Source organism: Grammomys surdaster, unplaced genomic scaffold, assembly GCF_004785775.1.
Source record: "Grammomys surdaster isolate TR1022 unplaced genomic scaffold, NIH_TR_1.0 131, whole genome shotgun sequence".
In the NCBI taxonomy this organism is placed as follows: domain Eukaryota; kingdom Metazoa; phylum Chordata; class Mammalia; order Rodentia; family Muridae; genus Grammomys; species Grammomys surdaster.
Genome location: NW_021604589.1, coordinates 4,690,749 through 4,704,016, shown reverse-complemented (window position 1 = coordinate 4,704,016; position 13,268 = coordinate 4,690,749). Strand labels below are relative to the sequence as shown.

General features: G+C 42.9%; 1 protein-coding gene across 2 annotated transcripts in view; it reads left to right on the top strand.

The window, feature by feature from the left end:
• Window positions 1-13,268, top strand: part of Egfl6 (EGF like domain multiple 6) — a 61,105-nt gene that overhangs the window by 46,253 nt on the left and 1,584 nt on the right. The window contains exons 9-11 of one of the 2 annotated variants that reach the window (XM_028762162.1): window positions 2,670-2,750; window positions 7,965-8,066; window positions 10,741-11,006. In XM_028762162.1, coding sequence (XP_028617995.1) covers window positions 2,670-2,750; window positions 7,965-8,066; window positions 10,741-11,006 — 449 coding nt within the window. Of the gene's footprint in view, window positions 1-2,669; window positions 2,751-7,961; window positions 8,067-10,740; window positions 11,007-13,268 lie in introns of both variants that reach the window. The other variant, XM_028762163.1, reaches the window with a different exon arrangement.

The following is a 13,268-nucleotide window of genomic DNA, read 5'->3' as shown; positions in this document are numbered from 1 at the left end:
AGAGAGAGAGAGAGAGAGAGAGAGAGAGAGAGAGAGAGAGAGAGAGAAACCGTGACACAGTTGAAACTTGGAAAAAATTAGCATTATATTCTCTTTTGTGACTGTGACTCATGTGTCCTCTTGCCTATATCCTGTCCTTCCTCACTGCCTGTTCTTTTACCTGTGTTCTGTTTTTTTCTCATCACCTGTCCTTTGGCCTGTACTCTGTCCTTTGTCATCACCTAAGATTACCATCTCTTGCTCTTCCTTCTAAATGCTGTACTATCCCCACACTCAGACTGCTGACAGAAACCCCTTAGGGGCTAGGATTAGCTTATGAAGAGCATGCGGTGAGATGGTTTTAAAGTGAGAAAAAAGAAAAAGGACTTGGCACTCAGATCCTCAGAAGCAAGTTGCTTCTGGAAGGTCTAGAGAATATCTTCCGGAGGTGCTAAATGGGATCTGCCACTCTGGGAAACCCGAGGGTAAGTCCTGTCCTGATGCTTTCCTATTTGGCACAGCCCCTCCCTGACAATACCCAGCAAGCATGGTTGTGTGGCTCCCAGACTTTCTGTGCAGCACACCAGCCAAATCAGAGACCCGCATCAACAGGTCTCCCAAGCACTCCCTTTTTACTTCTTTTTTTTTTTTTTTAATATTTTTTTTCCTTTGAGACAGAGTAGTCCTGGCTGGCCTGGAATCTACTAGGTTGGACTAGAACTCAGAAATCTGACAACTTGTGCTTCTCAAGTATTGGGATTAAAGAAGTGTTTTTAAAAGTTGTCATGATGCTGGTGGTGGTGGTGGCTGTCCTGGAACTTTTTCTGTAGACCAGGCTATCCTGGAATTCAGAACTCTACCTGGCTCTGCCTCCCAAGTCCTAGGTTTAAAGGCCTGTGCCCCCACCACTACCATCAGTCTCCTTTCTACTTTCATGTCTTTTTATTTATTTTTTATTTTTTTATTTTTTTTGGTTTTTCGAGACAAGGTTTCTCTGTATAGCCCAGGCTGTCCTGGAACTCACTCTGTAGACCAGGCTGGCCTCGAACTCAGAAATCCTCCTGCCTCTGCCTCCCAAGTACTGGGATTAAAGGCATGCACCACCACCGCCCAGCCCTTTTTATTCTTATAACTTGTTGTGCATGGGAATTCCTTCCCTGGGGAGACACAATAAACGACTTCCCTATGAGGCCCCAGCAATAGCACCAAGGATGGTTTTACTAGAGTCTAGCTTAGGTAACCAATAAGTTTATTAGACTTGCTTACTGTGCATGAGTGATGGATTGTTTCCAGGAGTGTGAGTGACCCCAAAGCAGCCACACCACCATTAAGTCTCACCTCTGCATGGATGACAACTTTCCCACAATGCATAGATGGAATCCCTCTTCAGTTAATCATCCAAGACCTGTATGCTCTATCACCTCCCAAGACCATGAGGCATGCAGTCAGGGCAGAATTATATACAAATGTCTAGGAGGTATAAAAGGAAGCAGCCAGAAACTCGGGTGAGGGTCCAATGACCCAGCCCACCCAATTCTTCTATGGGGGAAGACTAACAGTCACCAGATGACGGATTAAGGGATTCTTTACAGTCTCCCTCTCTCAGTGACTATGAACTGCCACTCAGGGAGTGATGAGGCCTTATGAGTCCCTCTCGCCTCCCTTTGTTCTTCATGGAAGACACTTTTCAAGAACTTACTCTATGAAATGAGAATACCATAGTTGTATGTTGATGATTGTAATAAGCTGAAAATAGCTAGACCTGGTGACGTACACCTTTGATCCCAGCACGTAGAAGGCAGAGGTAGGCATATCTGTCTACATTTGAGGCCACCCTGGTCTGCATAACAAGTTCCAGGCCAGTGAGGGCTACATAGTGAGACTCTGTGTCAAAAGATTGTTTAAGCCCAAATAGAAAATGACAGAAGTGCCAGGTGGTGGTGGTGCTCGCCTTTAATCCCAGCACTTGGGAGGCAGAGGCAGGAGGATTTCTGAGTTCGAGGCCAGCCTGGTCTACAGTTTGAGTTCCAGGACAGCCAGGGCTATAAAGAGAAACCCTGTCTCAAAAAAAAAAAAGAAAAGAAAAGAAAAAGAAAAAGAAAAGAAAATGACAGAAGCAAAACACTACAGCAGATCTTAAGTTTTCTGCATGAACCAGGTGGCTCCTAGATCCCTCTTTGCAAAGGTTGGTGTAGAGAGCCAACCATAGGTCTCAGGCCCTCCAAGACAGTTTGTGTGTTAACCCCCGAGTCCTCATCCTGAGACCCCATTTCCTTCTTTCTGGGTGCTCTGTTTTATATTGCATTCTTGCCTGTATGACTTGGAGATCGTGTTGACAAATACCAGGGGGAGTTAACCAAGAGATAAACAGATACAGGCTCATCCAGGTCAGAAAAAGTATAGCAGTCACAAAATCGCCCTTTCTAACGAAAACATCAAGGAAATGGGTTTCCAATACCTGGTGAGAAGGGGTGTGTCCAGAGTGTGTATACTGAGCTCACTTGAGGGAACATCGAGAACACTATTCTGGGTGAGGAAACTGAGTAGGAAATGGAAGGAAGATGCTACTCTAATGTGTTCTGCCCTTAGACTGCATGGCAAACCTATGTTCTGACACTAAGTTGATTCCCTCAGTGCATGTGGGGGTTTTGGTTTTTTTTTTTTCCTAACTGATCGAGGTTCTTTATCAGCCCCTAAGGTAAATGAAGCAGAGGATTTGGATCTGGTCTACATCCAAAGAAAAGAGCTAAATTCCAAACTGGAGCACAAAGGTAATGATATAAGCATTTTAGAAAAAAAAAAAAAAAACAACAGTTCTCATCTCAAAGAGAATAAATGGAGTGACTATGTCCTAGGAAGACAGATCTCAGGTACCTCAAATATCATGTTCTAATGTAGAAGCAGTTTCCTAGAGTTTTATGGCAAAGAACAAAGAGCATCATAAATCAAATCATTTTTCAAATGCATTGATGAAAATACCAGGTTAATAGGTTCCAGAAAAGTGGAGGAGCCTCTGCTATAGACCCCAGATACTATCTGATGGCATTTTTAACTTTGGGACTTGTGGAAGCTAGGAGTCTGCTAAGTTAAATATACCCCAGAAAGCTTTACCCAATAGTCACAAAGATTTTAGGTCAGACATGGAGGTAGGCAATGAATGGCTATTAATAAAATTAGCTCAAAATAATTTGGCTCTCAATCTGCAGCATTCCAACCCCTTCTGCAATCACTGAAGTTCAAGTAGCCTTTGTAGAATGTTCTGTGTAGGTTTGGCTCCATTCTGAGAAACTCTCCATTCCAGTAACTACTGCTTTTTTTCTAAGCATTTTATAATTTAAAACAGTAGCGAGCTCGTGGGAAGGAACTGAAATGAGATCACCCTTCAGGAAGACCTTGTTAGGAGATGAGGCCCCGAAGCAGGAAAGAGATGGTTCCGTTCAGGAGAGAAACAGCACCATGGCCATCAGGAGCCCTAACAGGACCTTGAAGGAAGAGAGACAGCATTCTCTTTAAACCTGGAGAACAAAAGGGATTTCTGACTTTATAGGTTTGAGGCATCAGGGAGTTAGGCTTCATACCATGTGATCTAGCTTGGGCTGGCCTACATGCCAACATGGAGACAGGCACTAGATAGTACTATATAAACTCACCTTGTAGATATGAGTGGGACGGACTTCAAGAAGCTGAGCGTACTTTCTTATCAATCCCTGGAGAGAGAGAAAAGCAGCTGGAGAGTCTGGGCTCGATCATTCTCTCCAGTATCATCTTTCATTTGTTGAAATTACTGCTTTAATCATAAGCAACGAAGAGAAAACTCACTATATTATGACACAGTATGCTCCTTTTCCTGGGAAGACATGAATAAACAAACATTTATTCACTCTAGATGTGACACTAACAACAAGCCAAAGTAACCCTTCTATGCAAGTTGGTGGAACAATGGGTTTATGGGGCTTACTTTAAGGAAGTATGATGGAATGAAAAATTGCTTTCTCACTGAGAGGTCTCAACTCATGAGTAATGATATAAAAAAAAAAGCTGTATAATGGAGTCCTGCCTGTTTTTTAGGGCATGTCTTAGTGACTCCCAAGGGAGGGACTCAAGAGGGAGTAGATGTCTGGAATCTTAGGTGAGAGTTCTATGACCTTCTCCCACTACTAAGGACTGTTAATGACTCTGTTACCACTGCCTTAGACCTGGCCATCACGCCATCACTGTATTGTTCTGTTTATTTTGTTACCATGACTACAGGGCCAAATGCCCTGTAGGTTACCTCGGCATCGTTTCCTCTGTGATAAAAGACACTTCTATCAGGCTAAGAGGCAATCCCTTTACTCCTAACCACCAGTGTTTAAATAGTAGGTCATTTTAAAACATTTTTATTAGCATGTATTAATTGTACACAATAATGAGTATCACTATGACATTTTTATACATGCTTTTTGTTTTTTGTTTTGTTTTTCAAGACAGGGTTTCTCTGTATAGCCCTGGCTATCCTGGAACTCACTTCTGTAGACCAGGCTGGCCTCGAACTCAGAAATCCACCTGTCTCTGCCTCCCAAGTGCTGGGATCAAAGGCGTGCACCACCACCGCCCGGCTTTATACATGCTTATATTTTGGTCATTTTCATTCATATTACCCTTCCTTATGCCCCTCCCACTCTCACTGGTCCCTTTCCTCTTCCCAACTAGACTTCTCGTTTGACTTGTCACATCGTGATCATGGGCCTGCCCCTTTAAGAAACTGATCACCTTAAGGTGCTGGTCAGGCCAGATCTCTCAGCCACATCCCCCTATAGTTCTCCTGAGACAGAATAAGGAGGCTGTTCTGTGCCTATTGGCCCCTAGTATATATAGCCTTACCCAGGACCTGACTCTTTTCACTCCTTCATTTTTTTTTTAAGTCTCTGTGAGCCCTGTCCATCTTAGAACAGGTTCTGTAGACGAAGCTGGCTTCAAACTTAGAGATCTGCATGCCTTTGCCTCCTGAGTGCTAGACTAAAAGTATGTGCAACCACCACCTAGCTGCCATGTTCTTTGTCACATAGGCCATATTGAATTAAAAGATTCACGGTATGAAACTTCTCAACCAGTTCGAGGCCAGCCTGGTCTACAGAGTGAGTTCCAGGACAGCCAGGGCTACACAGAGAAACTCTGTCTCGAAAAACCAAAAAAAAACAAAAAAAAGAAGAACAAAAGAAAAAAAGGAAAGAAAAGAAAGAAAGAAACTTCTCACCAGTTCAGAAAAACTTATAAATGCTAGAATATGACAATCCTTTGTGCAGGAGTTGCTCTGAAGTCCTTTTCTCTTCTGGACATATCATCCTCATGTTCCCAGGGCAGCTGTATCTCTTTTCCTTAGGCTATCTCTTTACCTTAGGCTATCTCTCTTAATGAAGTGCCTCCCCAAGTTTTAAAAGAAAGCTGCTTTCCCTTTAAGATCCCCATCATATTTTCTCTGATATGAAATTCTGTCCCCCTTTAACGCTGTCCAATCTCAAAGCCAAACTCAACCTGTGTAAATTGGACAGTCATAGGTCTCAGTTTGATTTAGGATTCAGGCTCAGTTCCAGCACTCAGTATCTGTGGATCCTGAGTAAGTCACTTAGGAGTTTTAGATTTATTGAAGGTCCAATGACAGATATTTTTGAAAATCAAATTAAATGACATGATGTTTGTGGAGAAAAAAAACATTTGGAAAATTGAGGTGAGTCAAAAGAAACAAACAAACAAAACCAATGTATGGCCCTGCAAGATGGCTCAGAGGTAAAAAGTTCCTGCCATCAAGCCGAATGACCTGATTTTGATGTCCAGGAACCACATGGGAGAAGAACACAGGTGACTTCCACAGACTGTCCTATGACCTCCCCATGCATAGTTAAAACATAATTTTAAAAATTTTTAAGAAGCTGGGGCAGGGATTGCTGTACACATTTAATCTCAGCACTTGGGAGGCAGAGGAAAGTAGATCTCTGTGAGTTTGAGGCCAGTGTAGTCTACAGAGTTAGTTCCAGGACAGCTAAGGCTACACAGAATAACATTGTCTCAAAAAACAAACAAAAATACAACAAAACACTAAGAAAAGGATGGCCTACCATGATAGTACACACCTTTAATCCCAGCATTCTGGAGATGGTGGCAAGTGGAGCTCTGTAAATTGGCAACCATTCTGATCTATGTGGTGGTGAGTTTCAGTCAGTTGGGGATATACAGAGAAACCCTGGAGAGAAAGGAGGACTGCTTATCCTCTTTCTGTTCATTGATTCTTTGGCATGAGCAGCTGAATCCCTCACATGGAAGCGAGAGGCCAGCCTTAGTTTTAGATCAGAAGCCCCTCGGCCTTTGTCCTCTTTCAAGTGCTTTCTTGCCCTTATCTTACTTCATGAGTCAGCACACTCTTCTGTGGAAAGAGCCAGAGAGCAAACAGGTGAGGCCTTGGGAGCCATCTGGTCTCTGTAGCTCAAGGGTTCCTTTGTCCTTGTAGCTTAAGGGAATAAGATACCATATAAGTAAGCCACACGGCTTTACAAAAATAGACAGTAGGCCAAGGTGCTAGCTTGCAGACCTCTGCTATATGTAAAGGTAACCTGAGACACTGGTTCAAGTCCTGCACTGGCTGAGTCCACACATACTCCTTGGATACATCTGAACTACACAGCCATTCTGCTGTAACAAATAACAACAACAACAAAGTGAAACATGTTTGAAACCATCAGTAGGTCAGCCTATTTGATCCAATATTCCCCTGGCACATTTCTAACAAGAGTGTTGGTTGAAATCATGAAATGCCCACTGGAGTTTTACTAATGGAGGTGCCTAGGTGACAACGTGAAGCCAAAGCCATTGAAACAGTGAATTATTATGTACACTCCCAAAAGAAGGGAGACACACTGAGCAAGAGGAGGACCTAGTGAAAAACTAGGCTAAAGATCCTTAAGGTTTCAGTAGGAGTAAAGTCAAGGGAGATGGGGCAGGAGAGACCATATAAGATTGGATCATTTGAATAGTTCCAGAAGGCCTTAAGGCAGTGGCTCTCAACCTTTCACAGGGCTACGTATCAGATATCCTGCGTATCAGCTATGTACATTACAATTCATAACAATAGTAAGTTTATAAAGTAGCAACAAAATGATTTTATGGTTGATGGGGCCAGGGATCCCTGCGTCATGAGGAACTAACTGTATTAAAAGGTTGCAGAATTAGGAAGGTTGAGAGCCACTACTTTAGGGGCACAGGGGCTATCTATAACTATCTGGTTTGGAGGTGGTATAGAGCAGGGGAAATATTAGTTTGATGTGGATGTGCTGGTCCATTTTCTCTCACTATTGTGGAATACCTGAGCCTTGTAGAGAGGGGTGTGACTTAAATATCCTATGTATGGCTGAGCATCCATCCCATAGATCCTTGTTTTCCAAGCTTTGTTTTCAGTCCCTGGCTTGAGTTTTGTAAACAGCCTGTTTCATTCCCTGCATTGCTTCACTAGTGAGGGGCACTGTGCTCTTAACCACAGAGCTATCTTTCTAGCCCCTTTGGTTTTACTCCAAGATTACAACAGAATTTGTTGAGAATGCCTTTATAAGTGTAACTCAAAAATAGGATATGTAGAGGGATGATTCGGTGGGTTAAGCACAAGTGCTGTTCTTGCAGAGGACCCAGCTATTATTCCCATCCACGTGGTGGCTCACAATCATCTGTAACTCCAGTTCCAGGAGATATAGTGCCCTCTCCTTACCTCCATGGGCACCAGGCACACACATGGTGCACAAAGGTACCTGCAGGCAAAACACACATACAAATACAACTTTAAAGTTTAAAATTAGTGGATCTGGTTTAATCTATCCCTACAATAATTCCAGTTAATGTGATCTATATTCTACTTGCTAACCCATGACGTCTTCCAGTGCTCCAAATTAGCTACTTTTGTAATGCTCTTAATGGTTCTGAATGTATGTGTGTGTGTGTGGTTTTTTTTTTTTTTAAAGCAGATTTAAACATCTCCGTTGACTGCAGCTTTGATCTTGGGGTCTGTGATTGGAAACAGGATAGAGAAGATGATTTTGACTGGAATCCTGCTGATCGAGACAATGGTATTTATATTTCACTACCGCTTGTTCTGGGAGTAGAGAAGGCTGTTACTACTGGATGCTAATTCCTGTCCCTGCTTAGATCCTGGTTTTTCTCCATCTTTGGGAACCTTTGACCTTACAGGGTGACCTCTGATGGATGAGTAACTTGGTGTAGCATTGACTTCCTCCTCATCCTTCTCTTTCCCACACAACCCAGGAAATGTGTCCAATCGTGCCTCTTTTATATTTACCCTCTTCCTTCTGAGAGAGGGAGGAGAGGGTGGTGTGGGGTGAGGAGGTCTCCAAGATCTCCTTTTTTGCCAGCTTGCCAACCACAGTCCTCTACAGTTTTCATTTTTCATTTTGATAGAAAATAAATCTTTTAAAGATAATAAGACCTCTGTCTACACTGGAGTTATCGTGGAGTCCTCTCTATAGTGAGTATCAAAACCACTAGAAGTGTCAAGTTAATGACCTAAACTCAAGACTTGGCTTTTCTTTGTTATCTAAGGAATTCATTCTGACCACCTGGCCTTGGATTGTTCTCAACATTAGCTCTGAGCCATAAATGTCCTGGCTTTTGTAGTGGCTGCTTCAGTGCTGTTGATGGGCCCTGGCTCCCCCTTGGGTGGAGTACTTAGCTTGCAGACAGTATTTGGAACACATATTGAATCCTGCTCTCCTGAAGGCTGGACATGTAACTGGAACAACTGCTATATATCTCCAGACTCCAGTTCCTCACTAAGAGAATTATATTTTTTTTTGGGATGTACAGGCTCAGCCTTGAGTTAAAACATCTTGATGAATGGTCATGTTCATCCTCCTCTCTCTTTTTTTATCCAGTCCTGGACCCCAGCCCAAGGAATGGTGCTGCCCCCATTCTGAGTGGATTTCTCCACCCAACTGAAACTCAAATAATCCCACAGACATTCCAAAGGTTAATCTACTCTAGGCAATCTCCTACAGGCATACCCAGGGGCTTGTCTCACAGGCGATTCTAAACTGACAATCAATATTAACCACCACAGGTATGATGGTTACAAACTTTGGTGATGCTGTTATAGAAACAATATACCATCCCATTGAAAAACAACTCCTCGCACTTAGAGATTAATAAGGGATAAGGCTCTTTAATAATAGCACGTGTCTGGCTCTGGCTAATGCCTAAAGACTAGCTGGTCTTGAATAGAATATTTTGCTAATTTATATACACCTTCGGTTTAGCATTCCACACGTGCTATCATCCTTAAATTTCTTTCAGGTCCCAGCCTCAGATTATACTTTAAACAATGTAAATGAAGGAATGGAGACACGAGTGTGCAAGTCTGGCCACCAAGGCACATGGGAGATTTACACAGCAAAGATACTGCGTATTGCCAGAATGATTTTAAGTATATCAGTGTTGTTCTTTTTCAAATGATTGTTACTGAGAATCATATTGCCCACCTAGCAGAATTATGCTTTTTCTGGGGAAGAAGACTCACCAGTGTCTGGATCCAGTGAAGACTAAGGCAGCATCAGCCAGGGTCACAAAAGTGTCTCCAGGAATTGTACCAGGAGAATACTACACGCTATCCCCAGTGTTTTCCTCTCAGCTTTTATGGGAATACTTTCTTGTCAACTTCTTCAGACCATGCTGTATAAGAATTCTTTTATTGCCGGGTGGTGGTGGCGCATGTCTTTAATACCAGCACTTGGGAGGCAGAGGCAGGCTGACTTCTGAGTTTGAGGCCAGCCTGGTCTACAGAGTGAGTTCCAGGACAGCCAGGACTACACAAAGAAACCCTGTCTCGAAAAAACAAAAAAAAAAAAAAAAAAGAAAGAAAGAAAAAGAAAAAAAAAGAACTCAAGAATGATATGCTAACACATGGTGGTTGAGCCTCAAGAAATCATTAGGACACGATGGGTCTGGGGTATTTTAATGATACATTTCTGTCTGGATCCACCCAAGTAGATGGCCAAAATACCTGTGATGGCTAATATTGATTATCAACTTAATAAGATCTGGAATCACCTGACATGCCTAGGAAAGACTGTCTAGAGTGGATTAGCCTCGGGAATGTCAATGTCAGATTATCTAGCTTTACACTGATATGGGGAAATCGACTCAGAATGAGGTCTGCACCATTCCTTGGGCTGGGGTCCAGGACTGGATAAAAAGGAGAAAGGGAGCTGAGCATGAGCGTTCATCATTGCTTTCTGATAGTGAATGCGATGCAACTGGCAGCCTCAAGCTCCTGCTGCCACGCCTTCCATGGGCCATACACATCCTTGAACCCATGAGCCAAACTAAATCTTCCCTTAAGTTGTTTTTACTAGGGTGTTTTGTCTGAGCAACAGCACAAGTCAATCATACAATACATATTGATTGGGTGGAAAATGCATCCTAAGAGTCAACTAATCAAGGTGGAAATGTTCTCATTAGCTGTAAATCACCTTCAGTGCTTAGTGACTATTGCATTATATTCCTATTTTCTTATGGATGTAGAAAATTCCTCAGCTTTCTGTCCCTTAGATCTTGTCTCTATGTAGGAAAAGATGTCAACTCTCCAATCCACATGGTTCATGTTTGTATAACTGTTCTGTTGAAATGTAAAAGACCTCAGCACTTCCTATGGGAGATTGTTGTTCATTTTTCTAGCTAGTTTATGTATTATAGTCAGACCCTTTATCACCGCCTTTTGTTCTCTTAAAGATGTTGGTTACTATATGGCAGTCCCTGCACTGGCAGGGCACAAGAAGAATATTGGCCGATTGAAACTTCTCCTTCCCAACTTGACACCCCAAAGCCACTTCTGTTTGCTCTTTGATTACCGGCTGGCTGGAGACAAAGTAGGAAAACTTCGAGTGTTCGTGAAAAATAGCAACAATGCCCTGGCATGGGAAGAGACTAAAAATGAGGACGGAAGGTGGAAGACAGGAAAAATCCAGTTGTACCAAGGGATCGATACTACCAAAAGTGTAAGTGGGGAAGGAATTTCATGTCTACATTTTGCTTTTTCAGTGATTCAACAAACTATTTACTGATGTCTATAGGTCTCAGGAGTACAAAAACAGCAAGACTTGCCTAATCAGCATGACTAACGAGCCTTGTCTGGTTCTACAGAAATGGCCTGTTGGTGTGTCTGGCTCCTCTTACTAACTTCCATGAAAACCAGGCTATGCCTTCTTTAATATGTTTGAAAAAAAAACATCAAAAAGGTTTCTCATCCATTCTATGTGTGGAACTTAGTTCAATAAATGGTGTTAGATGTCCACACACAGCTTAGAACAGACAACACCAGACCCAACAGTTCCAAGGGGGGAGGGATTTATTTAGGAGATAGGACAAAGGTGGAGGGAGGGAAATAGAGGAAGATGGAAGAAGAGAGAGAGAGAGAGAGAGAGAGAGAGAGAGAGAGAGAGGAGAGAAGTGGAAGCCGGTCAGACCACGTGGAGAGAGGGGGAAGGAAGGGGGAGGGGCAAGGGGACAGAGAGAAGCTAGAGGCAAGAGAGGAACAAGAGATCAAGAGAGAGGAGGGGGCAAGCAGCCCCTTTTAGAGTGGCAGGCCTACCTGCTGTTGCCAGGTAACTGTGGGGAGGAGCATACCTGGGTGTTGCCAGATTATTGTGGAGGTGGAGTTTAGGCAGAATACTAACAAATGGCCGGGCGGTGGTGGCGCACTTCTTTAATCCCAGCACTTGGGAGGCAGAGGCAGGTGGATTTCTGAGTTCGAGGCCAGCCTGTTCTACAGAGTGAGTTCCAGGACAGCCAGGGCTATACAGAGAAACCCTGTCTCGAAAAACAAAACAAAACAAAACAAAAGAATACTAACAAATGGCAGTCAGAATATGATTATTTTAAGGTTGTTTTAAATGAATTGAAGGGATGGCTGTTTTCAGGAATTCTAAAGACCACTCTGGGGTGAGGTGGAGTGACCCTTTGGAAGGTCACATAGAAGTGATAAGAACTGTTACATTTACAGTTGCTGTCTATATACATTAAAATCAACAAGGAGAAAATGGGATAGAAGCATAGAGACCAGGAAAGACAAGACAGAAGCTTATAGTTTTCCTTCCCCAGTAGACCCCCAAGCAGATCTTAATCTTAATTTTCCCAACAACCACATGGTAAGACTCACAAAGTATTGCACACCAGGAAAGCTGACCCAGACCTTGGTATTCAAAGGGGTGTAGGGGTGTGTGTGTGTGTGATATGTGTGTACGTGTCTCTTTGTTAATGTGAAGGCCATAGTATAGCCACCTCAGGTATTATTCCTCTGGGCTGTCCACTTATTTCTTCAGACAAGCTTTGAACTTGCCAAGTATGGCAGAGCAGCTGACAAGCAAGCCTGGGGGGTCCACCTGCTTCTGTTTCCTCAGCACCTGCATTACAAGTGCACATCGCTATGCAGGGCTTTAAGAACATACATTCTGGGGATTGAACTCAGGTCCATCTGCTTACAAGGCAAGCACTTTATCACTGAGCTATCTCTCCAAGCCCTCAAGCTATTCATATGGGTCTGTCTGACAGGCGCAAGGCTGACCTTAGTTATTCGGCCTCCAGCATTCCCAGAGGCTATACTGATAATCACGCAACCCAAGGCCCCTATCATAAATAACATTCTGAACAAAAACCATCTGGCTTAGCTAAAGGTTACATGTAAACAAAAACACTCTTGACTAAGTAGTTTCAAGGGCTTGAAGGCTGACTCTCAGTAAGCAGTCAAGGGTAAAACCTTCTTTCAAATGTTGAGGTTTTTGGACAACTCAGACCTGCCTAAACTTTTACTGTAGAAATGGCTTTGATAAAGGAAAAGGAAACTCTTTTAAGAGGAAGTTGGTTAATGAATTTGGTAAAGAACAAATAGGATAAAAATGATGAAGAGTTTACTGAGTTTGGAGCACCTTGACAAGAGCTGTTTCTCGAAAGAAAAAGGTCAATAATCACACAATAAAAGAACAAAGAAGGGGCCCGAGTTGTTCAGTTGATAGAGGGATTGGCTCATGTGCACAAAACCCTAGGTTCAGTCCCTAGTACTGCATAAACCATGCGTGGTGGAGCATGCCTGTAATTACTGTACTCAGAGATAGATACAGGAGGAGAAGCAAGGCAAGAACATCCTTAGATGTATGATGGACATCTGTTTTCATATGAACATACGTGCGCGTACACACACAGACACAGATACACAGAGACACAGATACACAGGGACACAGATACACACAGACACAGATACACAG